The 25,701-nt window shown below is 46.0% G+C and overlaps 1 protein-coding gene across 5 annotated transcripts in view; it reads right to left on the bottom strand.

The window, feature by feature from the left end:
• Positions 1-25,701, bottom strand: part of gramd2b (GRAM domain-containing protein 2B) — a 134,429-nt gene that overhangs the window by 51,395 nt on the left and 57,333 nt on the right. Inside the window, exon 1 of one of the 5 annotated variants that reach the window (XM_072516563.1) lies at positions 15,751-16,065. The exons of 3 other annotated variants lie outside the window; for them this stretch is intronic. In XM_072516563.1, coding sequence (XP_072372664.1) covers positions 15,751-15,842 — 92 coding nt within the window. In that variant the 5' untranslated portion in view covers positions 15,843-16,065. Of the gene's footprint in view, positions 1-15,750; positions 16,066-25,701 lie in introns of those variants that run through there. One more of the 5 variants, XM_072516565.1, reaches the window with a different exon arrangement.

Below are 25,701 nucleotides of genomic sequence, written 5' to 3'. Positions count from 1 at the left end.
GCCGCCGGCTGAGGAGCGGGCTGGACTGCATCAGAGTGAGGAGGATGCAGAGTTACCGGGATCTCTCATAGTCCATTGCAGGGTCAGCAGGAGGGCGAGGCGACAGTGGAGGATCACGTAGCGAGCACGGAACAAGACGAAGGGCACGTTGATTGCGGCGCAGAATGGAGCCATCCGGTAGCGCTGGAGGCGACTAACATGCCCCTGCGGGGTGGTGGACCAAATGATTGTCGTCGTCGACATAGAACACCTTCAATGCCTTCCATCATTTGTTCCATGATCCTATGGAACACTTCTAGAGCAGATATGATCCCAAACGGCATCCTGTTGGAACAATATCTGCCAAAGGGGGTATTGAATGTACACAGTTTCCTGCTGGATTTGTCGAGCTGGATTTGCCAAAATCCTTTCGAGGCGTCGAGTTTGGTGAAGAGCTTGGCGCGAGCCATCTCGCACGTGATCTCTTCGCGCTTGGGAATTGAATAATGCTCTCTCATGATATTGCGATTCAGATCCTTGGGATCAATGCAAATTCTCAACTCGCCGGAAGGCTTTTTTTACACATACCATGGAACTGACCCAGTCGGTTGGTTCCATGACTCTGGAGATCACTCCGTGGTCCTGGAGGTCCTGCAGCTGCTGCTTGAGGCGGTCCTTAAGGGGTGCGGAGACCCTGCGAGGTGCGTGCACCACAGGCGTGGCGTTCTGATTCAATAAGATCTTGTAGGTATATGGGAGCGTGCCTATGCCTTCGAAGACGTCGTGGTGCTGGTCGATGATGGCGTCGAGTTGCGTCCTGAAAGGCAGTATAATCAATAGCTGGCAGGCTGATGGAAGGATGGCTGGTTTGACACAAAGGCTTTGGAAGTCAGACCGCACCATGAGATTGGCGGAGGCACCAGTGTCCAAGCGGAATCGTATTTGGGACCGGTTGACCGTCAGGGTGGCACAGCACTCATCGTCTGGATCGATGCTGTATACAGACTGCGGCTAGTGTCGTTGCTTCGGGGACAGCCTGTTTTTTGTCACAACACCGACTCGAAAAGGCGCCTTCGGGTCCTCGGTATCACTGCGGTGTCGGAGGTCCGCATCGGACTCGGTGACCGTGGGTTGAATTGCCCGGACATTCCTGCGAGGCTGGCTGAAGCGATATGAATTGGCAGGCTGAGCTGCTTGGCAGTAGGCAGCATAGTGGCCAAGTCTGCCACATCGTAGGCATTGTTGAGATTTGGCAAGGCATTGCCTTTTTAAATGGGCGGAGCCACAGTTGCCGCACGTCGTAGAGTCAGCACGTTCGCTGCGCCACGCACATGCGTGGTGCGGTCGTGCGTGGTGCGCATTAAGTTCTTCGACGTCGCCGTCTCCTCGTTTGGTGCGCACAAGCGCGGAAGTCCGTGAAAAGCGCGCGAAATGGCCGCCCTCATCCAGGCTGAGGCCCTGGAGTTGCTCAATCACTTGGACCCGTTCTGCCTCATGGGGACCTTGCCGCGCCGTTTCAGCCGCTTGGATATGGGAATACCGACTCGTGGCGTTTTCGTGTAAGACACAGACCTCAAATGGTGGTCGCTAGGGTGAGCTGCTTTACTTTGAGGAGCTGCTGTTATAGGGGGTCCGACTGAACACCGAAAACGATCTGGTCTCGTATCATGGAGTCGGAGGTGGGCCCATAGCTGCAAGACTGCGCAAGGATGCGGAGGTGCGTGAGAAAGGATTGGAAAGGTTCATCCTTACTCTGCAAATGCTGTTGGAACACGTAGCGCTTGAAACTTTCATTCACCTCTATGCTGCAGTGAGTGTCAAACTTGAGGAGGACCGTCTTGAACTTTGTTTTATCTTCATTATCCGCAAAGGTGAGAGAATTGAAAATGTGGATGGCATGGTCTCCGGCCGTGGAGAGGAGGAGAGCAATCTTCCTAGTATCCGAGGCATCCTCCCGGTCTGTGGCTTCAAGGAAGAGCTGGAAGCGCTGTTTGAATATCCTCCAGTTGGCCCCTAGGTTGCCAGCGATGCGGAGCGGCGGCGGCGGGCTGATGTTGTCCATGTTGCAGGATGACGGAATGCTGGCGGAAGGCAGATCACTTGCAGGTAAGTCTAAGTAGTGTTAATATCCCTCAACTCCTGGTATCATGATGTGTTCGGTGTTCTGGATCCGTGGAACACATACAGGTCACCAACACTTGAAATAGTGCAACACTATTTTATTGAATCATTAACTGTTTAAACATACTTAGACTGTGGGTTAATACAATACTAGCTTTAACTAAAGACCTTTGCCATGTCCTAACCAGTCGATGCACTCAGCACATGGTAAATGTCTGTGTTACAGGCAGTGAGCTCTGTCCTCCTAGCTAGCTGCAACTCGAATGAGCGGGAACTCTGATGCCCCCTGTCTTTATAGTGCGCGTGCTCTAACTGGTGATTGGCTGTGGTGTTGTGTGTGTTGATTGGTCCCACTATGTGTCCATCAGTGTGTGTCTGCACCATGATATACTGGTGTATATTATGACAAGGACTTGGTGTAAGTTAGAACATGGGTAGTTTTAGATGGCATCATGTTTACCAAGATGAAAGATTGGAGGGCAGCCAGCAGAATATTTGAAGAGGCATATCTAGAGATACTACAAAGATAGAGATAATGGTTTCAGCAGAGGAGTGAAGATAGTTGCAGATTCAGGTGACATGGAGGTGAAAATGTGTATGTGGCTAAGAGTTCATCTCAAGGCAAAATATGTCAATGATATGGATCAGCCCAAGGAAGTTATCAGGGAACAGGATGGATTCGGTGGCTAGGGAAAGAAATTTGTGACAGGGGCCAAATACGATGGGCAGGATTTTGTGATGGTAATGGCACCAAAACCATTAGTGTTCACCATCATTACTCCACTGAAACTCTCAGCACCTTTTGGAAAAAAAAAAGATTTAAATCCTGATGTGCCCATCAGTGATTCTTTGCTTCTCCAGTGGGTGGAATGGTGAAAATGTAATTAATGGGACCACCCTGTACCATTTACTGTCTCTGCAAAAACCTTCAGAAAAAGTTGGGCCTTACACTCATTCAATAGCGTACTCATTTCATCATATTTGCCACGAGAAGCTTATTTTATATTTGTGGACTGTCACATTTCTCCATAATCATAAAATTCCACATCAACATCAAGTTTCTTTAATTTAGCGGTGAAATTAACAATAATTTATTTCACTATCTGCAAGTTTAAATAAAAACTGAATGATATTAAACACTTGTTGGCTTGATGTGCAACTACTTCAATGTAATTGGTTGTTTATCTGCTTGCTGAAATCACTGCCACTGACTTGGCACCAGATTGAAGCTACAGTCATGGAAGGGAGGAGGAGTCCATGTCACAGAGACTGCTAGATATTTGTGGACATTTTCAACAAATGTTGTCATTTCACCACTGAATGCAAAATCTGGGGCAATGGCTTCAGCCAATATTTATTAGAAGAAATTTCATTAAAAAAAATAAAAAATTTAGAGTACCCAATTCTCTTTCTTCCAATCAAGGGGCAATTTAGCATGGCCAATTCACCTACCCTGCACATCTTTTTGGGTTGTGGGGGTGAGACCCACACCGACACAGGGAGAATGCGTAAACTGCACATGGACAGTGACCGGGTGCCAGGATCGAACCCAGGTCATGAGGAAGCAGTGCTAACCATTGCGCCACTATGCCGTCCTGTGTACCCAAACAGGCGCCGGAGTGTGGCGACTAGGAGATTTTCAGTCTTCATTGCAATGTTAATGTAAGCCTACTGGTGACAATAATAAAGATCATTATTAGAAGAAATTTCTAAGCACTAATATGGAATGTGTCAGGCAAGTGGTTAGAAAATTTAGCAATAGTGGAGGCATTAGAGTAGCTGCAGTAAATTCAAGCTGGCTGTCGTCAAATTGATGCTGACTGATACTCTAGCACAGCATTGAGTGTTCTATTGTTGGAGGTGTGCGTGTTGTATTGCTGGAGTTGCTAACATTTAGATTAGCCATTAAACTGAGGTTCCATCTGCCCGGTCAGAGGCGTGGACATAAAAGATCCCATGGCACAAAGTGTGGAGGGGACTCCCCCCTGGTCAATATTCACCCCTCAAATCAACATTACAAAATCAGATTACCTGGTTTGCTGTGTGCAAACTGATTGCCACATTTCCTGCGTTCCAACATTTAAGTACTTTCAAAGTCATTTGCTGTAAATGCATTATGGGACATCCTGCTGTCAGGCAAGGTGTTATATAAATGCAAATCGTTATTTCTCGGTTTCCTCCTGTCACACAAGCATATCCAATATAACCGTGTCAAATTAGCCCATGTTGCTTTCTGAGGGCTCCAGCCTCAAAACTGATTCCCTGCAGTATGGCATGGCTAAACTGCAGAGAGATTTCTGGAATTCTATGACAAATAGACTTTTAGCTAGCAGTATTGGAAAGCAGTGACTAAAACGCCATCAGAAATGCAATGAATAGTTTCTGAAACCTGGGAGAGTATTTTTGATCCAGGTTTCTCTCTTAACTGAAGGGATAAAATTTCTACTTGAAACTAAGAGTGTCAGTGAAGGAGATTCAGGTTATTCTTCATAACTTAGTCAGTACTTGTGTATGAAATTCTTGTCACGTTAGGTCAGGTCATGTTCTTGGCAGAGTTCACATTTCACATAACACCACTGCCTCAATCTGATTATTGGCAGGTTAAGTACTTTCCTCTATCTATTTTTGTGACATTTACTATTTGTGGGTTAGGGGAATTTGACTTTCGGACTTTTTGCTTCATACGTACTTTGACCTTTGATCATATTATTGTCAAACATTTATAAACAACACAGCGTGATGTGTATAAATGGCCATACTGAGACATGGCAATAGAAAACAGAATGCACACAGTTATTTTTATTGACTGCATCAATCTTTTCCAAAGTTCTTTTGATAACAAGTGGGGAACAGCAAAGTAAAGTGCCAGGTACAATCCAAACCTGGAGACAGAAATGGCACAATCATCCTAGCCTCGGGAAGGGGTAGCCCACAAAACCGCAAGGTTTCGTCCTGATGGCCCTGATGGAATGCATCCCAGAGTGCTAAAAGAGATGGCTAGGGAAATTGCAAATGCACTAGTGATCATTTACCAAAATTCACTAGACTCTGGGGTGGTCCCGGCAGGTTAGAAATTAGCAAACGTGACACCACCTTTTAAAAAAGGAGGTAAGCAGAAAGCAGGTAATTATAGGCGAGTGAGCTTAACTTCGGTAGTAGGGAAGATGCTGGAATCTATCATCAAGGAAGAAATAGCGAGGCAAATGGATGGAAGTTGTCCCATTGGGCAGATGCAGCATGGGCAGGTCGTGCCTAACTAATCTAGTGGAATCTTTTGAGGACATTACCAGTGCGGCAGATAATGGGGAGCCAATGGATGTGGTATATCTGGATTTCCAGAAAGCCTTTGACAAGGTGCCACACAAACGATTGCTGCATCAGATAAAGATGCATGGCATTAAGGGTAATGTAGTAGCATGGACAGAGGATTGGTTAATTAATAGAAAGCAAAGAGTGGGGATTAATGGGTGTTTCTCTGGTTGGCAATCTAGTGGTGTCCCTCAAGGATCAGTGTTGGGCCCACAATTGTTCACAATTTACATAGATGATTTAGAGTTGGGGACTAAGGGCAATGTGTCCAAGTTTGCAGACGACACTAAGATGAGTGGTAAAGCAAAAAGTGCAGAGGATACTGGAAGTCTGCAGAGGGATTTGGATTGGCTAAGTGAATGGGCTAGGGTCTGGCAGATGGAATACAATGTTGACAAATGTGAGGTTATCCATTTTGGTACAAATAACAGCAAAAGGGATTATTATTTAAATGATAAAATATTAAAACATGCTGCTGTGCAGAGAGACCTGGGTGGGCTAGTGCATGAGTCGCAAAATGTTGGTTGACAGGTGATTAAGAAGGCGAATGGAATTTTGTCCTTCATTGCTAGAGGGATGGAGTTTAAGACTAGGGAGGTTATGCTGCAATTGTACAAGGTGTTAGTGAGGCCACACCTGGAGTATTGTGTTCAGTTTTGGTCTCCTTACTTGAGAAAGGACGTACTGGCACTGGAGGGTGTGCAGAGGAGATTCACTAGGTTAATCCCAGAGCTGAAGGGGTTGGATTACGAGGAGAGGTTGAGTAGACTGTGTCTATATTCATTGGAATTTAGAAGGATGAAGGGGGGGGGGGGGGGGGGGGGGGAGAAAGAGATCTTATAGAAACATATAAAATTATGAAGGGAATAGATAGGATAGATGCGGGCAGGTTGTTTCCACTGGCGGGTGAAAGCAGAACTAGGGGGCATAGCCTCAAAATAAGGGGAAGTAGATTTAGGACTGAGTTTAGGAGGAACTTCTTCACCCAAAGGGTTGGGAATCTATGGAATTCCTTGCCCAGTGAAGCAGTAGAGGCTCCTTCATTAAATGTTTTTAAGATAAAGATAGATAGTCTTTTGAAGAATAAAGGGATTAAGGGTTATGGTGTTTGGGCCGGAAAGTGGAGCTGAGTCAACAAAAGATCAGCCATGATCTCATTGAATGGCGGAGCAGGCTCGAGGGGCCAGATGGCCTACTTCTGCTCTTAGTTCTTATGTTCCTTGACATAGTTAATCTGCCCTTGCCTGATGCTATGTTATCTTCTGTTGCTAGTTTCTTTTTCTACTTGGTCTTTTCTGTGGGTCTGTTCCAATTAGGGCAGTCAGTGAATTTGCCTTTCTTTCTATGCTATCTATGTCCGAATGCTTAGAGTCGGCAGGTATCGAACGATACCACCACAAGTTTCAACCGGCTAGCGATCAAAGAGCCAAACACCAGTTAGTTAGTACAAGGTCAAGGATACTTCATTTACACACAATTAGTCATGCAACATAAACACTACTAGTTAACTACACCTATCAGCTAAGACAACCTGTACTTAACTTCGGGCACCCGGCCCAGGTCAGAGAAACAGTGGCCGCTGTTCAATTCTGGATCTCTCGGGTTCGAAGGAGTAACTGCTGTTCAGCTGGGCTCATCCGTCTGGTAGCGGGCGTTGAACTTGGACTCGCTTCTGGTGTTGTTACGATTGGCGATGACCGTGATATCAAGGCCAAAAGAGAGCGAACATGTGGCAAACTGTTCTTCTTATACTCAGGGGTTTTCGCGCTCTTTTGGGCTGTCCTTCGATTTGGATGATCCTGGATCACTCCGTTTGATTCCTTAACCAATAAGTGGGCGGGGATCTGGATGGCTGGGTGAGTCCCGAGTGGTCACTGACCCCATTTTTGAGTTTTCTTTGAACAGGGAGTGGCGCCGAAATGTCTGGGACTGTCCCGGTTGCTCGAGTGCCAGTCCTTTGTTTTGGTGGAGATGGGCCATCAAAATGATTAACATGCTCATGGGACGGAGTTTCGATACAGTCTGGACTTTTGCTGACAAATATGCATTTCAGGTTCTGGGCCTGCCTGATTCTTGGCTTGTCCATTTTACCCGCCAGTCTTTGCGAGTTCCTTTGCACCTAGTTGGAAGTGGCCATCCCAGATGGCTACACCTCTAAAGCCAAAAACCACACCAAAACACTAAAAATAGCTACTTGGGCACAACAACAAGAAACAGGTTAGTCCTCCAGGAAGAGGAGCTGACAGATGATGGGCACAGGTGGTGGGGAGAGATTGTCATAATATTCTTAATAGCAGAGTAAAGCTCGCTATTATTAAGCTATGATATTGCACAGAATTAACCATACGAAGGGTAGGATCCATCATTGGATTTGGAAAAGCAAAGTATATTTTTACATTATAAAGCCTAGCCATTATTAGGTACATGGTAGCACAGTGGTTAGCACTCTTTGTTTCACAGTGCCAGGGACCCAGGTTCGATTCCCGGTTTGGGTCATTGTCTGTGCGGTGTCTGCATGTTCTCCCCATGTCTGCGTGGGTTTCCTCCAGGTGCTCTGGTTTCCTCCCACAAGTTCCGAAAGACATGCTTGTTAGGTGAATTGGACATTCTGATTTCTCCCTCAGGAGTATTCGAACAGGCGCCGGAGTGTTGCGACTAGGGAATTCTCACAGTAAATTCTTTGCAGTGCAAATGTCAGCCTACTTATGACATTAACAAAGATTATTCAAAACGTAAAGGCCAATTATCCATCTTTATCTCTTACGTTTGCCTCACAACGTGGACCGAACATTAATCTTTCCATGAATGAAATTTACTGCACAGGAGGGAGCCATTCAGCCTACTGTATCTGCATTAGCTCTTTTACTACAAATAAAAATAATTTCGCTTCTCCACTCTCTCCCTAGTGCATCATCCTTTGCTTCAAATATTTCTTTGACATCCTTTTAAGATGATCTCATAGTAAATGGGTTTGAGTAATCCGCTGCATAAAGAAATGCCTCAAATCAACTCTTGGTGTCAGTGACAATTTTAAATCAATTAATCGTTGTCACAAATTCTCTGCTTCAAGGAAAAGTAATTGTTATTTCAAGTTTTTTCTCCTAGCTGCTGTTTACTATTCCTGCCATTAGCTTGTTAAACATATGTTGCATGCCCACTGTAGCTTTAATATCTTTCTGGTAATGGGACACAAAATCGTATACAGTACTTTGAAACTATGAGCTGACCTATGTTTTATACAGGTTTGTAATTAACTCCCATCTAGGCCTTCAAATTATAAAGCCGCATTCATTTAATTGCCTGGGATGTTAATGCCATTGGAAAAGCTGTAATTGACTCATCCTCAGTCATTCAAGAGGTTAGTCGATCATTTATTTGGACCACTCCAGTCTATGTCGTGAAGGAACCCCAATAATTCTGTTCAGTAAAAAAAAAAATTATAAATCCAGCCACAGTGAAGCAAAAGCAATACATGTCCAAGTCAGGATGATGTGGTGACTTGGAAGATGAAGGGTTTCCATGCATCTGCTTCCCTCACCTTTCTAGGTGGTGCCAGCAGTTTGTTTGAGGGGTTGGTGTTGAAGGAGGCTCAGCAATTTGCGGTTGTCCTTTTCTATGATTTGACCACGTGTACTCACTTTTGACGAATTATATTTTTGAACAGGTAGGTGCTGTTCTTCCAGCTAGAATGGTTAGCATCTTTATATTGAGGGTATACTCCATTCTCTATTTTCTCCCAAACGTGTTACCTCATTTTTCCACATTCTGGGCGAAATTCCCCGGAAACGGCGCGATGTCCGCCGACTGGCGCCCAAAATGGCGCAAATCAGTCGGGCATCGCGCCGCCCCAAAGGTGCGGAATGCTCCGCATCTTTGGGGGCCGAGCCCCAACCTTAAGGGGCTAGGTAGGCGCCGGACTAATTTCCACCCCGCCAGCTGGCGGAAAAGGCCTTTGGTGCCCCGCCAGCTGGCACGGAAATGACATCTCCGGGCGGCGCATGCACAGGAGCGTTAGCGGCCTCTGACGGCATTCCCACACATGCGCAGTGGAGAGAGTCCCTTCTGCCTCCGCCATGGTGGAGACCGTGGCGAAGGCGGAAGGGAAAGAGTGCCCCCACGGCACAGGCCCGCCCGCGGATCGGTGGGCCCCGATCGCGGGCCAGGCCACCGTGGGGGCACCCCCCGGGGCCAGATCGCCCCGCGCCCCCCCAGGACCCCGGAGCCCGCTCGCGCTGTCAGTAAGGTAGGTGGTTTAATCTACGCCAGCGAGACAGGTATTTTAGCGGCGGGACTTCGGCCCATCCGGGCCGGAGAATCGCAGGGGGTGGCCCGCCAACCGGCGCAATTCCCGCTCCCGCCGAATATCCGGTGGTGGAGAATTCGGCAACCGGCGGGGGCGGGATTCACGCCAGCCCCCGGCAATTCTCCGACCCGGCGGGGGGTCGGAGAATCTCGCCCTCTATTTGTGTGCCAACTGTCGTCTTTTGACTTCTTAACCCTCCTTATGGCGAACGAATGTGGATTCTGCACTGATACCTGGAGTACATCACTTTCAAACCTTCTCCAATGAACATCAACATCCATTTGACTAAAGTGTTTTCCATGTGTTAATTAACTGTTTATTCAGTCTACTATATTTTTTCTCAAACTCTTACTACATTAAACTTATCTTACCAGTAAAGTAAAAATAAAAATTCTTTAATTGACACCTTTGTGACAATTCATCCATGGCTAGAGATGGCAGCTCAGTTGTTAATAGTATGGCATCTCTGAACTTGCATTCTAAGCGTAGAAGAAAAATTTAGGAATATGTGCTTTTTGCACGACCAATTTGTAGAGCTGTCAGTCTCGAGCCAGAGTGAAATGGTGCAAATCAATACAAAATAGTTTATTTAAGAACTAGGAGCAGAAGTAGACAATTCAGCCCCTTGAGCCCACTACCATTCAATACGACCCCTTATACTAAAACTATGACCACTTGCTATAGATTACTTTACAAAGAGGAAACATCCTCTCAAGTTTACATTGTCAATCCCTTTATCGTCTTATAAACCTCAATTAGATTCCCTCTTATTCTTCTAAACTCTAGCAAGTATAGGTCTAAACGGGCAGCACGGTAGCATTGTGGATAGCACAATTGCTTCACATGAGATCCAACATTGCTTCAATAACCTGTGCCACTTTTATTTTTTACAATTCAGTCTCCCTATCCCAGAAGTTAATATTTACTTCAGCATTTTATCTTTTCTGCTAGGTTTCCCCACAAAGTGGTCCAACATTATCCCAGGTCCATTTCAAATGTTCTAGCTCCAATCCCTTTGTCATCAAAGGCTGTGCACTTGCTTTGGTTCTACACTCAGGACTCCCGTACTACTTACTGTTCCTGGCTGAAGAATTACTTCCAAAGTTAAGTGATTCAGCAAAGAAATACAACAGGGTGCTGCTGAAGACTGGAAGGACAACAGCTGAGAAATCAGATGTTCTGAGCTTTGCCCAAAAGGTTAACAGTGAGCGGTTGATGAATATCACAGTGTCTTTCTTTTGGGAAATACTTTTGCAAAATACATAGTTCTCACGTCACAGCTCTCCATCCCAGCTATAGATATGGAGAGCTCAGGCAGGCATACAAATTGGAACAAGGATCTAGAGGTCAAATAAACAGTACTTTATCTTCTTCTTCAGCGATCACTCGCTAACGAGTATGTCCACCTAAGAAACCCCGTGTTACTGATCATGGGTCCTTCCATGGCTGATGAGCCTGATCCGGGAGCTGCATTTTGGACCACACACTTGGCATGCACTTAATATAGTAAGAAAATGTGAAGTTATGCACTTGGTAGGAAGAATAAAGGAACTGAATATTATTTAAATACTGAAAGACTGCAATACAGAAGGATTTGGGGGGGCCTTGCGCATAAATCATAAAAAGCTAGCATGCACATTCAGCAGGTGATACAGAAGGCAAATGGGATGTTGGCCTTTATTTAAAAGGAATGGGGTATAAAAATAGGCAAGTCCTGCTAGAACTATACAAGGCACTAGTTAGACTATACCTGGAATATTGTGAACAGTTTTGGTCCCTTTATCGAAGGAAAAATATACTGGCATTGGAGGCAGCTTAGAGAAGGTTTAATAGGTTGATCCCGGTTACAGAGGGATGTTCTTACAAGGAGAGGTTGAGCCTGTATGTATTGGCGTTTAAAAGAATGAGACACAACCTTATTGAGACATAAAGAATCTCAAACGGCTTGCCAGGGTAGGGACGGAGGTTGCTTCCCCTTGTGGGAGCGTCTAGGACCAGATGGCATAATCTCAGAATATGAGGTCGCCCATTTCAGACAGAGAATCATAGAATAGAATCCCTACAATGCAGGAAGTCTTTTGGCCCATCGAATCTGCACCAACCCTCTGAAACAGCACCCGAGCAAGGTCCACTTCACTGCCCTATCCCCTTACCCCTACCTACAAGGGTCAATTTAGAATGGCCATCCACCTAACCTACACATCTTTGGACTAGAGGGAGGAAACCGGAGCACACAGAGGAAACCCACGTAGACATGGGGAGAACGTACAAACATAGAAAATAGGTGAGCCTCCACTACCATTCAATATGATCATGGCTGATCATGCAAATTCAGTATCCCACTCCCGCTTTCTCTCCATGCCCCGTGATCCCTTTAGCCGCAAGGGCCATGACCAGCTCACTCTTGAATATATCCAACGAATTGGCCACCAACAGCTTTCTGTGGTAGAGAATTCCACAAGTTCACAACTTGAAGAAGCTCTTCCTCATCTCAGTCCTAAACAGCTTACCCTTTATTCTTAGGCTGTGACTCTTGTTTCTGGAAGTCCCCAATATCGGGAAAATTCTTCCCGCATCTGGCATGTCTAGTCCCATCAGGATTGTATATGTTTCTGAGATGCCCTCTTATTCTTCTAAACTCTAGTGAGTACAAGCCCAGTCGATCCAGTCTTTCTTCATGTCAGTCCTGCCATGCCTGGAATTAGTCTGGTAAACCTTCGCTGGACACCCTCAATATTAAGAATGTCCTTCCTCAAACTAGACCAAAACTGCACACAATACTCAGTGTGGCCTCGCCAAGGCCCTGTATAACTGCAGTAAGACATCCCTATTCCTATACTCAAATCCTCTCGCTATGAAGGCCAGAATGCCATTAGCTTTCCTCACCGTCTGCTGTACCTGCATATCAACCTTCAGCGACTCTTCCACCATGACACCCAGGTCTTGTTGCACTTTCCCTTTTCCTAAATTACCACCATTCAGATAATAATCTGCCTTCCTGTTTTTTTCCACCAAAGTGGATAACTTCACATTTACCCACATTATATTGCATTAGCCAAGTATTTGCCCACTCAGCCAGCCTATCCAAGTCACCCTACAGCCTCATTGCATCCTCCTCACAGCATACATTGCCAACCAGCAGTGTCATCTGCAGAATAGGAGATAGTGCATGCAATTCCTTCATCTAAACCATTAACATATATTGTGAGCAACTGGGGTCCCAGCAGGGAACACTGTGGTACCCCACTAGTTACTGCCTGCCACTCGGAAAAGGACCCATTTATTCGCACTCTCCACTTCCTGTCTGCCAACCAGTTCTCTATCCACATCAATACATTACCCCACCATGACCTTTAATTTTGCTCAGTAATCTCTTGTGTGGGACCTTGTCAACAGCCTTTTGAAAGTCCAGATACACAACATCCACTGGTTCATCCTTGCCCACTCTACTGGTCACATCCTCAAAATATTCCAGAAGATTTGTCAAGCATGATTTCCCTTTAGTGAATCCATGCTGACTTGGACCGATCCTGCCCCACTTTCCAAATGCTCAGTTATTTCATCCTTAATAATTGACTCCTCCAGCATTTTCTCATTACCAATGTCAGGATACTCCACACAGTCACCCGAGGTTGGAATTAAACCCGGGCCCCTGGTGCTGTGAGGCAGCAGTGCTAACTATTGTGCCTCACTTCTCTCCGAGTGCAGTGAATCTGCAGTATTCTATACCGCAGAGAGCTGTAAAGTGTGGTCATTAAGTATGTTCAAGGCAGAGATTCTTAATTAATACAGGAATAAGGCAGGAAAGGAATTGAGCATTATCAGATTAGCCATGATCTCATTGAATGGGGGGAGTAGACTCAATGGGCCGAATGGCCTACTTCTCCTATGTCTTATGGTCTCATTGCGGACTGGGCAAGATTGGTGGAGGGTGTGACCGAGTATGATAGTGAAAAGAACCTAAAGGAATCTGGGTAATCAGTCTACGTGTGAGAAAGTGGATGGAACACAGACTGGAAGGATTAAGTGAAGTCATGGAAGAGGCCAAAAGAGAGCAATGGAGCAGCAACTAGATCACGATTGGCTTGGACATAGGAGCACTGAAGGAGTAAGTCAAGCATCATGCTTTAATCATTGATGAGTGCGCTGGGCTTGGAAGAAAATAGGGCTGAAAGCACTGTGGGTACTTAGCAAACAGCAGTGTAGGACTAGCAGTTAGAAACAGACTACTGGAGCAGGTTGCAGGTGTGAACAGGACAAGGACAACCCCATTCAAGGTGTTGCAGCAAAACATGGAACGGACAGTAGTGATGTGAAGCTGAAGCACTGAACCACAGAAAATAAATTCTGTAGAGACAGAGTAGCTACAAGAGGGTAGCACAAGTGATTAGCACTGTGGCTTCACAGCGCCAGGGTCGATTCCCTGCTGGGTCACTGTTTGTGCGGAGTTTGCAAGTTCTCCCCGTGTCTGTGTGGGTTTCCTCCGGGTGCTCCGGTTTCCTCCCACAGTCCAAAGACGTGCAGGTTAGGTGGATTGGCCATGATAAATTGCCCTTAGTGACCAAAAAAGGTTAGGAGGGGTTGTTGGGTTACAGGGATAGGGTGGAAGTGAGGGCTTAAGTGGGTCGGTGCAGATTCAATGGGCTGAATGGCCTCCTTCTGCACTGTATTTTCTATGTTCTAAGAGGATGTGAATCTGTTTTTCTAAGGAGCAGGCTGTAAGGTACATAGCATAATCCAAGTGTAGGAATTGCATTTCTCAAGTAAATCTCGCTTGAAGTACAATGTTTGTGCAAGACCTCAGTGGAAGCATTCTGACCTTGGAATCAGAAGTCTGTGGTTTCAGGTTCTGCTCCAGAGACTAGAGCACAAAATTTAGGCTGATATTGCAGCACATGATTGAAGAATATTGCACTAGCAGAGGAGTGGTCTTCTTCAAACCAAGGCACATCCTGCCCTCTGTGGGGTGGATGCAAAAGATCTCAGGGAACTATTTTGAAGAGGAGTATGGAATGTCAAGCTCAAGTGGTTCACTATAGCCTCCCCAGGAGGCCTCACAATGATGGATCAGAGTGAGATCAGCAGTTGATTGTGGAATTTAGTGACAACTCACTTATAGGCAACGGTTACACCTTTATGTTACAATTATCGTACCCATGTAAATTTTCAAGGATGGTGAAAAACTTAGTCTTCAATCCAACAATGCAGAAGGGCAAGTTTAATCCTATTGAAAAGGAATGTTTGTCTTCTAAAAACACCAAAGTCTATCAAGAAATACTTCATTAACAATATTACTTGCTTTAGACTTTGTTTTAAGTACCCAGTTTCTAAATACCTCCATTTCCTGGAAGCCACGTTGGGGGTGTCAGTCAACTTATATATTGGCCCTTTGTATATTTATAGAGGTGATCATGGTAGCACAGTGGGTAGCACAGTTGCTTCACAGCTCCAGGGTCCCAGTTTCAATTCCCGGCTTGGGTCACTGTCTGTGCGGAGTCTGCACGTTCTTCCAGTGTTTGCGTGGGTTCCCTCCGGGTGCTCCGGTTTCCTCCCGCAGTCCAAAGATGTGTGGGTTCGGTGGATTGGTCATGCGAAATTGTCCTTAGTATCCAAGAAAGTTACGTGGGGTTACTGGGATGGGGTGTGGGCTTGGGTAGAATGCACGTTCCAAGGGCAGGTGCAGACTCGATGGGCCGAATGGCCTCCTGCACTGTAAATTCTATGATCACCATGAAATGTATCAAGCAATAGGTGCAAGGGTAATTTGCAAGGCACCCAACCCCTTATTCATAAATACCATTTAAATATAAAACAATGTGGCATTTTATAAGGCACATGCAAATTATCTAATGTTATTTGAATGAAAAGTGATTTAATCCAAAAGTAAACTTGAAACGAAAGTCGACAATATCAGTGGGGTTATACACAAAATAAACTGCAAAGCAGATTATCAAGTTTCAAAATCAGACCTTCTTTGGAAACAATGCTGCCTTCAGCAACTGCAAGTTAACGCTTTGGAGGGAATAAGTCGTACTTACTTAAGTGAAACGTTTTTAGAGTCTCTTTTACTGGGAAACCTCGTAGACTTCAGTTCCTCCCCGGGAACACAGTTGTGGCTTTGCTCAATCATTAGGATTCTTTCTTGGGGATTCTTTCTTTCACAAAGTGTCTTTGACAGCGTGTACAAAGCTTCCTTGGACTTCGGTGCGGGGGGAGGGGAGGGACGTTCTTTGTTCCAGGCGGACGTGAGTCGATTGAGCTAGCACTGCTGGGCCCTGTCCAAAAAGTGAGGACCGCCTTCCCTGCGTGAAGCCGAAGAAAACTGCTCGGCAACAACTACTCGACTGGGGCAACTGTTGCAAACTTTCTCAAAGCATGGGCGGAAACTTTATTTCAGATGCAACTGCAGAATCCGCCTATCGTGCAGAGGGAACACCTCCAATTGTGCAGTATTCAGTACGCCCCCCCCCCCAAAAAAAATCAATCGTAAAACCAACTCCTGTTAGTTCCGCAGCACATGAATACAGACAATCTCGAATCTCTTGCAGCTATCAATGATGTAGCACATACTGTGAATTATTTAGACAGGATATTACTTCACCAGGTACCCATACATTTCGATTAATGAGAAGATTGATTGCACGGTATCAAGTAACACTGCGGGGAAATTGTATCCTGTTCTCGCAGGAGCAGCAATCAAACCCGTTCACAATCACCGAGCAGCAGTTTCCCCTATTGAGGCTCTACTAGGAGGTATTGACCTCCCTCCCCTCCCCTTGGACAAGACACTTTTCTTGGGAGTCCCTCTGATGTTACTCTGGCTTTCTCTTTCTGAGTAGTATTTTAGTTGATTGAAAATAATTAAAATTTCTGCAGTGTCTCAGTGTCATAAAATTGAGGACCGAATGGGGCCAAGTTAGAGACTTAATGCCTTCTTCCACCTGAAGAAGTTCTTTAATACCGCCCGGGCACTCGTCCTGCAATGTCACGTTATTTATTCGCCTTCGGCTGTTGCCGACAATTTGGAAAAGTAATCTCAAACCAGTAGAAGATGTCCTCAGCATAACATACTGAAATGGCGGACACGTTTAAATGTGTGAAGAATCTCTTCATAGTTTTGGTACATTGCGCACAGGCATTCTCTCCACCTTTCCTCCCCATAAATGATGGGCTTGGGGCACTGCAGTGAGCTGCTTAGCCCTCTAGTGGGTGGAATACATTATAACTCCTACTTGTAGCGCTTCTATTTGCTGCTGGGCTATGACATTTTGGGAATGGCGGTAAAACGGAGGTTAAATGGGACATTTCCATTTTTCCCGAGTACCACTTGTGATGTTCTCTGTTTCTTGGTAAGGATGGCTTTAATGTGTAGTGTCCAACAAAGAACATCAAGCTATGTTGATTAACAAAAGCTAATTTATTAGCACTACTTAGAACGAGATCCTAATGTCTTCCTAAGTACAAAGGCTGCTAAATAAACTATGCGATAACTATCTACAAAATACACAACTACTCTCAGGTCTAAACACCTTCTCCCTGACTCAAGGGTGTCACGTGACCTATGTGACTGCTCTTGATCACCCTCTGGTGGCTAGATGTATTTACATAAAATTATTTACCCTTCATATGCCATACAATATCCATATTGTTACACCGCTGTGAATGTTTCCATTGCACTGTTCTTAGTGTCCACCCGCTGCGGTGAAGGGAGGAACTCTTTAAAAAATACAAAGAACAACAAAGAACAAAGAAATGTACAGCACAGGAACAGGCCCTTCGGCCCTCCAAGCCCGTGCCGACCATACTGCCCGACTAAACTAGAATCTTCTACACTTCCTGGGTCCGTATCCTTCTATTCCCATCCTATTCATATATTTGTCAAGATGCCCCTTAAATGTCCCTATCGTGCCTGCTTCCACTACCTCCTCCGGTAGCGAGTTCCAGGTACCCACTACCCTCTGCGTAAAAAACGTGCCTTGTACATCTACTCTAAACCTTGCCCCTCTCACCTTAAACCTATGCCCCCTAGTAATTGACCCCTCTACCCTGGGGAAAAGCCTCTGACTATCCACTCTGTCTATGCCCCTCATAATTTTGTATACCTCTATCAGGTCGCCCCTCAACCTCCTTCGTTCCAGTGAGAACAAACCGAGTTTATTCAACCGCTCCTCATAGCTTATGCCCTCCATACCAGGCAACATTCTGGTAAATCTCTTCTGCACCCTCTCTAAAGCCTCCACATCCTTCTGGTAGTGTGGCGACCAGAATTGAACACTATACTCCAAGTGTGGCCTAACTAAGGTTCTATACAGCTGCAACATGACTTGCCAATTCTTATACTCAATGCCCCGGCCAATGAAGGCAAGCATGCCGTACGCCTTCTTGACTACCTTCTCCACCTGTGTTGCCCCTTTCAATGACCTGTGGACCTGTACTCCTAGATCTCTTTGACTTTCAATACTCTTGAGGGTTCTACCATTCACTGTATATTCCCTACCTGCATTAGACCTTCCAAAATGCATTACCTCACATTTGTCCGGATTAAACTCCATCTGCCATCTCTCCGCCCAAGTCTCCAGACAATCTAAATCCTGCTGTATCCTCAGACAGTCCTCATCGCTATCCGCAATTCCACCAACCTTTGTGTCGTCTGCAAACTTACTAATCAGACCAGTTACATTTTCCTCCAAATCATTTATATATACTACAAAGAGCAAAGGTCCCAGCACTGATCCCTGTGGAACACCACTGGTCACAGCCCTCCAATTAGAAAAGCATCCCTCCATTGCTACCCTCTGCCTTCTATGGCCTAGCCAGTTCTGTATCCACCTTGCCAGTTCACCCCTGATCCCGTGTGACTTCACCTTTTGTACTAGTCTACCATGAGGGACCTTGTCAAAGGCCTTACTGAAGTCCATATAGACAACATCTACTGCCCTACCTGCATCAATCATCTTAGTGACCTCCTCGAAAAACTCTATCAAGTTAGTGAGACACGACCTCCCCTTCACAAAACCGTGCTGCCTCTCACTAATACGTCCATTTGCTTCCAAATGGGAGTAGATCCTGTCTCGAAGAATTCTCTCCAGTAATTTCCCTACCACTGATGTAAGGCTCACCGGCCTGTAGTTCCCGGGATTATCCTTGCTACCCTTCTTAAACAGAGGAACAACATTGGCTATTCTCCAGTCCTCCGGGACATCCCCTGAAGACAGCGAGGATCCAAAGATTTCTGTCAAGGCCTCAGCAATTTCCTCTCCAGCCTCCTTCAGTATTCTGGGGTAGATCCCATCAGGCCCTGGGGACTTATCTACCTTAATATTTTTTAAGACACCCAACACCTCGTCTTTTTGGATCACAATGTGACCCAGGCTATCTACACCCCCTTCTCCAGACTCAACATCTACCAATTCCTTCTCTTTGGTGAATACTGATGCAAAGTATTCATTTAGTACCTCGCCCATTTCCTCTGGCTCCACACATAGATTCCCTTGCCTATCCTTCAGTGGGCCAACCCTTTCCCTGGCTACCCTCTTGCTTTTTATGTACGTGTAAAAAGCCTTGGGATTTTCCTTAACCCTATTTGCTAATGACTTTTCGTGACCCCTTCTAGCCCTCCTGACTCCTTGCTTAAGTTCCTTCCTACTTTCCTTATATGCCACACAGGCTTCGTCTGTTCCCAGCCTTTTAGCCCTGACAAATGCCTCCTTTTTCTTTTTGACGAGGCCTACAATATCACTCGTCATCCAAGGTTCCCGAAAATTGCCGTATTTATCTTTCTTCCTCACAGGAACATGCCGGTCCTGTATTCCTTTCAACTGACACTTGAAAGCCTCCCACATGTCAGATGTTGATTTGCCCTCAAACATCCGCCCCCAATCTATGTTCTTCAGTTCCCGCCTAATATTGTTATAATTAGCCTTCCCCCAATTTAGCACATTCATCCTCGGACCACTCTTATCCTTGTCCACCAGTACTTTAAAACTTACTGAATTGTGGTCACTGTTACCGAAATGCTCCCCTACTGAAACATCTACCACCTGGCCGGGCTCATTCCCCAATACCAGTACCGCCCCTTCCCTAGTTGGACTGTTTACATATTGTTTTAAGAAGCCCTCCTGGATGCTCCTTACAAACTCCGCCCCGTCTAAGCCCATGGCACTAAGTGAGTCCCAGTCAATATTGGGGAAGTTGAAGTCCCCCATCACCACAACCCTGTTGTTTTTACTCTTTTCCAAAATCTGTCTACCTATCTGCTCCTCTATCTCCCGCTGGCTGTTGGGAGGCCTGTAGTATACCCCCAACATTGTGACTGCACCCTTCTTATTCCTGATCTCTACCCATATAGCCTCACTGCCCTCTGAGGTGTCCTCTCGCAGTACAGCTGTGATATTCTCCCGAACAAGTAGCGCAACTCCACCTCCCCTTTTACATCCCCCTCTATCCCGCCTGAAACATCTAAATCCTGGAACGTTTAGCTGCCAATCCTGCCCTTCCCTCAACCAGGTCTCTGTAATGGCAACAACATCATAGTTCCAAGTAGTAATCCAAGCTCTAAGTTCATCTGCCTTACCCGTAATGCTCCTTGCATTAAAACATATGCACTTCAGGCCACCAGACCCGCTGTGTTCAGCAACTTCTCCCCGTTTGCTCTGCCTCAGAGCCACACTGTCCCTATTCCCGAGTTCTCCCTCAATGCTCTCACCTTCTGACCTATTGCTCCCGTGCCCACCCCCCTGCCATACTAGTTTAAACCCTCCCGTGTGACACTAGCAAACCTCGCGGCCAGGATATTTATGCCTCTCCGGTTTAGATGCAACCCGTCCTTCTTATACAGGTCACACCTGCCCCGGAAGAGCTCCCAGTGGTCCAGATAATGGAAACCCTCCCTCCTACACCAGCTGTTTAGCCACGTGTTTATCTGCTCTATCTTCCTATTTCTAGCAATACCATCAGCAAGGAGGTGTTACTGAGGAAATTCCTGGATCTGTGGGTGACAAATCCCTTGATCCTGATGAGCTTCTTCTAGGGTCTTAAAATAAATGACAAGTGAGATTGATGTGCTGGCTTAAAATTGCCAAAATTCCCCCTATCCGGAGAAGATTCAACTCGATTGGAATTATAAATATTTGGTTCAAAAAGGGAGGCAGACAAATAACAGGACATTACCTTTACCTTACCTTTACCTTACAGACCATTTGGCTTCATATCTTTTGTGGAAAATGTTAGAAACAATTATTAAAAAGATTATAGCAGGGCACTTAGATAAATCCAATGGAATCAGGCAGAGTCAACATGGTTTTGTGAGAGGGAAATCATGTTTAATCAATTTATTGAAATTCTTTGAAGAAGTAACGTGCTGTGGATAAAGGGGAACCAGTGGATGTCCTTTGATTTACTGTGTTTGGATTTCCAGAAGGCATTAAAGTGCCACATCAAAGGTTAATGTGGAAAGTAAAAGCTAATGGGAGTAACATATTGGCACAGACAGAATATTGGCTGACTAACAGGAAACAGGGGCGAAATTCTCCCCCAACGGCGCGATGTCCACCGACTGGCGCCCAAAACGGCGCCAATCAGATGGGCATCGCGCCGCCCCAAAGGTGCGGAATGCTCCGCATCTTTGGGGGCCGAGCCCCGACATTGAGGGGCTAGGCCGGCGCCGGAGGGATTTCCGCCCCGCCAGCTGGTGGAAACGGCCTTTGTTGCCCCGCCAGTTGGCGCGGAAATGACATCCCCGGGCGGCGCATGCGCGGGAGTGTCAGCGGCCGCTGACAGTTTCCCGCGCATGCGCAGTGGGGAGAGTCTCTTCCGCCTCCGCCATGGTGGAGGCCGTTGCGGAGGCGGAAAGGAAAGAGTGCCCCCACGGCACAGGCCCGCCCGCGGATCGGTGGGCCCCGATCGCGGGCCAGGCCACCGTGGGGGGGCACCCCCCGGGGTCAGATCGCCCCGCGCCACCCCCAGGACCCCGGAGCCCTTGTCCCGCCGGTAAATACCTACTTTAATTTACGCCGACGGGACAGGCAATTTCTCGGCGGGACTTCGGCCCATCCGGGCTGGAGAATTGAGCGGGGGGGCCCGCCAACCGGCGCGGCCCGATTCCCGCCCCCGCCCAATCTCCGGTACCGGAGACTTCGGCGGGGGCGGGATTCACGGCAGCCAACGGCCATTCTCCGACCCGGCGGGGGGTCGGAGAATGACGCCCCTGAATAGGCATAAATAGGTCTTTTTCTGGTTGGCAAGATTTAACGAGCGGTGCACTACAGGGATCAGTGCTGGGGCCTCAACACTTCACACAATTTATATCATCAATTAATATATTGATACGATGCACCAGTGTTTGGGATGTATGGCTTGCATATCTAGCATCCACTAGCACTAAAATTCATATACCACATTGTGCATTTTTGTAATAGGTACAAAATAGGTAGCCATCTTTTTGGCTTGACATCAGCATCCTGTTAGTGATGAATACCACCCCCATTGCTCCTGCATAGTAGCAGCTTGAAAAAAAATAGCTCCACCAGTTGCTCGTATCAAACAGTATGCCCCATCTGCTGCTCCCACCAGCATTTGCTGATCCTTGCTATTCCTGTCTCCACCTATGCTCCTTCTACTTCCTGACATTCTGCATCAGGATTTTTTCTCACTGATGCCCTTATGCTATTCTTTATTATCAGGACTACCCCTCCACCTTTTCCAATCCACCTCTCTTTTCAAAATGTTGTGAACCATGAGGTATTTATTTCCTAACCTTGGTCACCTTGTAACCATGGGCTCGATTCTCCGCTGTTGGGATGCTCCATTTTGCCAGCAGCACGGAGGTTTCCCAATGGCGTGGGCCTGCCCCACAATGGCCAGCCAGCGTAATGGAGCTTCCCGCCGGCGTGCTGAACCAGAAATCTGGTGCGGCGGGATGGAGAATCCAGTCCCATGTCTCTCTAATGGTTATTAGACCTAAATCGTTTATCTACATTTGTATCGTTAGTTTATCCATTTTATTGTGCAAACCATTGAAACATGGTTAAAGTGGCCATTACTGAAACATGGTCACGACTGGGAATTAAATATCCAAGGGTATCAAACTATTCGGAGGGATAGAGTGGATGGTAAGGGAGGTGGTGTAGTTCTGTTATTTAAGGATGACATCCGGGCAATAGTAAGGGATGACATCGGTGCTATGGAGGACAAGGTTGAATCCATTTGGGTGGAAATCAGGAAGAGTAAGGCGAAAAAGTCACTGATAGGAGTAGTCTATAGGCCACCAAATAGTAAGATTATGGTGGGGCAGGCAATAAACAAATAAATAACGGATGCATGTAGAAATGGTCCGGCAGTTATCATGGGGGATTTTAATCTACATGTCGATTGGTTTAACCAGGTCGGTCAAGGCAGCCTTGAGGAGGAGTTTATAGAATGTATCCACGATAGTTTCCTAGAACAGTATGTAATGGAACCTATGAGGGAACAAGCGGTCCTAGATCTGGTCCTGTGTAATGAGACAGGATTGATTCATGATCTCATAGTTAGGGATCCTCTCGGAAGGAGCGATCACAATGTGGTGGAATTTAAAATACAGATGGAGGGTGAGAAGGTAAAATCAAACACTAGTGTTTTGTGCTTAAACAAAGGAGATTACAATGGGATGAGAGAAGAACTAGCTAAGGTAAACTGGAAGCAAAGACTTTATAGTGAAACAGTTGAGGAACACTGAGAACCTACCAAGCGATTTTTCACAGTGCTCAGCAAAGGTTTATACTAACAAAAAGGAAGGATGGTAGAAAGAGGGAAAATCGACCGTGGACATCTAAGGAAATAAGGTAGAGTATCAAATTGAAGGAAAAAGCATACAAAGTGGCAAAGCTTAGTGGGAGACTAGAGGACTGGGAAATCTTTAGGGGGCAACAGAAAGCTACTAAAAAAGCTATAAAGAAGAGTAAGATAGATTATGAGAGTAAACTTGCTCAGAATATAAAAACAGATGGTAAACGTTTCTACAAATATATAAAACAAAAAAGAGTGGCTAAGGTAAATATTGGTCCTTTAGAAGATGAGAAGGGAGATTTAATAATGGGAGATAAGGAAATGGCTGGAGGAACTGAACAGGTTTTTTGGGTCGGTCTTCACAGTGGAAGACACAAATAACATGCCAGTGACTGATAGAAATGAGGCTATGACAGGTGAGGACCTTGAGAGGATTGTTATCACTAAGGAGGTAGTGATGGGCAAGCTAATGGGGCTAAAGGTAGACAAGTCTCCTGGCCCTGATGGAATGCATCCCAGAGTGCTAAAAGAGATGGCTAGGGAAATTGCAAATGCACTAGTGATAATTTACCAAAATTCACTAGACTCTGGGGTGGTCCCGGCGGATTGGAAATTAGCAAACGTGACGACACTGTTTAAAAAAGATGGTAGGCAGAAAGCAGGTAATTATAGGCCAGTGAGCTTAACTTCAGTAGTAGGGAAGATGCTGGAATCTATCATCAAGGAAGAAATAGCGAGGCATCTGGATGGAAATTGGCCCATTGGGCAGACGCAGCATGGGTTCATAAAGGGCAGGTCGTGCTTAACTAATTTAGTGGAATTTTTTGAGGACATTACCAGTGCGGTAGATAACGGGGAGCCAATGGATATGGCATATCTGGATTTCCAGAAAGCCTTTGACAAGGTGCCACACAAAAGATTGCTGCATAAGATAAAGATGCATGGCATTAAGGGTAATGTAGTAGCATGGATAGAGGATTGGTTAATTAATAGAAAGCAAAGAGTGGGGATTAATGGGTGTTTCTCTGGTTGGCAATCAATAGCTAGTGGTGTCCCTCAAGGATCAGTGTTGGGCCCAGAATTGTTCACAATTTACATAGATGATTTGGAGTTGGGGACCAAGGGCAATGTGTCCAAGTTTGCAGACGATACTAAGATGAGTGGCAAAGCAAAAAGTGCAGAGGATACTGGAAGTCTGCAGAGGGATTTGGATAGGTTAAGTGAATGGGCTAGGGTATGGCAGATGGAATACAATGTTGACAAATGTGAGATTATCCACTTTGGTAGGAATAACAGCAAAAGGGATTATTATTTAAATGATAAAATATTAAAACATGCTGCTGTGCAGAGAGACCTGGGTGTGCTAGTGCACGAGTCGCAAAAAGCTGGTTTACAGGTGCAACAGGTGATTAAGACGGCGAATGGAATTTTGACCTTCATTGCTAGAGGGATGGAGCTTAAGACTAGGGAGGTTATGCCGCAATTGTACAAGGTGTTAATGAGGCCACACCTGGAGTATTGTGTTCAGTTTTGATCTCCTTACTTGAGAAAGGATGTACTGGCGCTGGAGAGTGTGCAGAGGAGATTCACTAGGTTAATCCCAGAGCTGAAGGGGTTGGATTACAAGGAGAGGTTGAGTAGACTGGGACTGTACTCGTTGGAATTTAGAAGGATGAGGGGGAATCTTATAGAAACATATAAAATTATGAAGGGAATAGATAGGATAGATGCGGGCAGGTTGTTTCCACTGGCGGGTGAAAGCAGAACTAGGGAGCATAGCCTCAAAATAAGGGGAAGTAGATTTAGGACTGAGTTTAGGAGGAACGTCTTCACCCAAAGGGTTGTGAATCTATGGAATTCCTTGCCCAGTGAAGCAGTAGAGGCTCCTTCATTAAATGTTTTTAAGATAAAGATAGATGGTTTTTTGAAGAATAAAGGGATTAAGGGTTATGGTATTCGGGCTGGAAAGTGGAGGTGAGTCCACAAAAGATCAGCCATGATCTCATTGAATGGCGGAGCAGGCTCGAGGGGCCAGATGGCCTACTCCTGTTCCTAGTTCTTATGTTCTTATGACACGGTGCCGGGTCGGAGAATCCCTGCGGGAACATGACAATCACGCCTTCCCACCGGCATCCCCATTCTCCGGTGCCGATTCTCAGGCGCCCGCGTGATTCCGGCCGCACCGGTCAGGGGCCGTTGACAGCGGCCCCCACCCCCCCCCCCCG

The sequence above is a fragment of the Scyliorhinus torazame genome, chromosome 9, assembly GCF_047496885.1.
Source record: "Scyliorhinus torazame isolate Kashiwa2021f chromosome 9, sScyTor2.1, whole genome shotgun sequence".
Lineage (NCBI taxonomy): Eukaryota > Metazoa > Chordata > Chondrichthyes > Carcharhiniformes > Scyliorhinidae > Scyliorhinus > Scyliorhinus torazame.
Note: the sequence above shows the minus strand (reverse complement) of the source record. Positions and strands in the feature narration are given on the sequence as shown.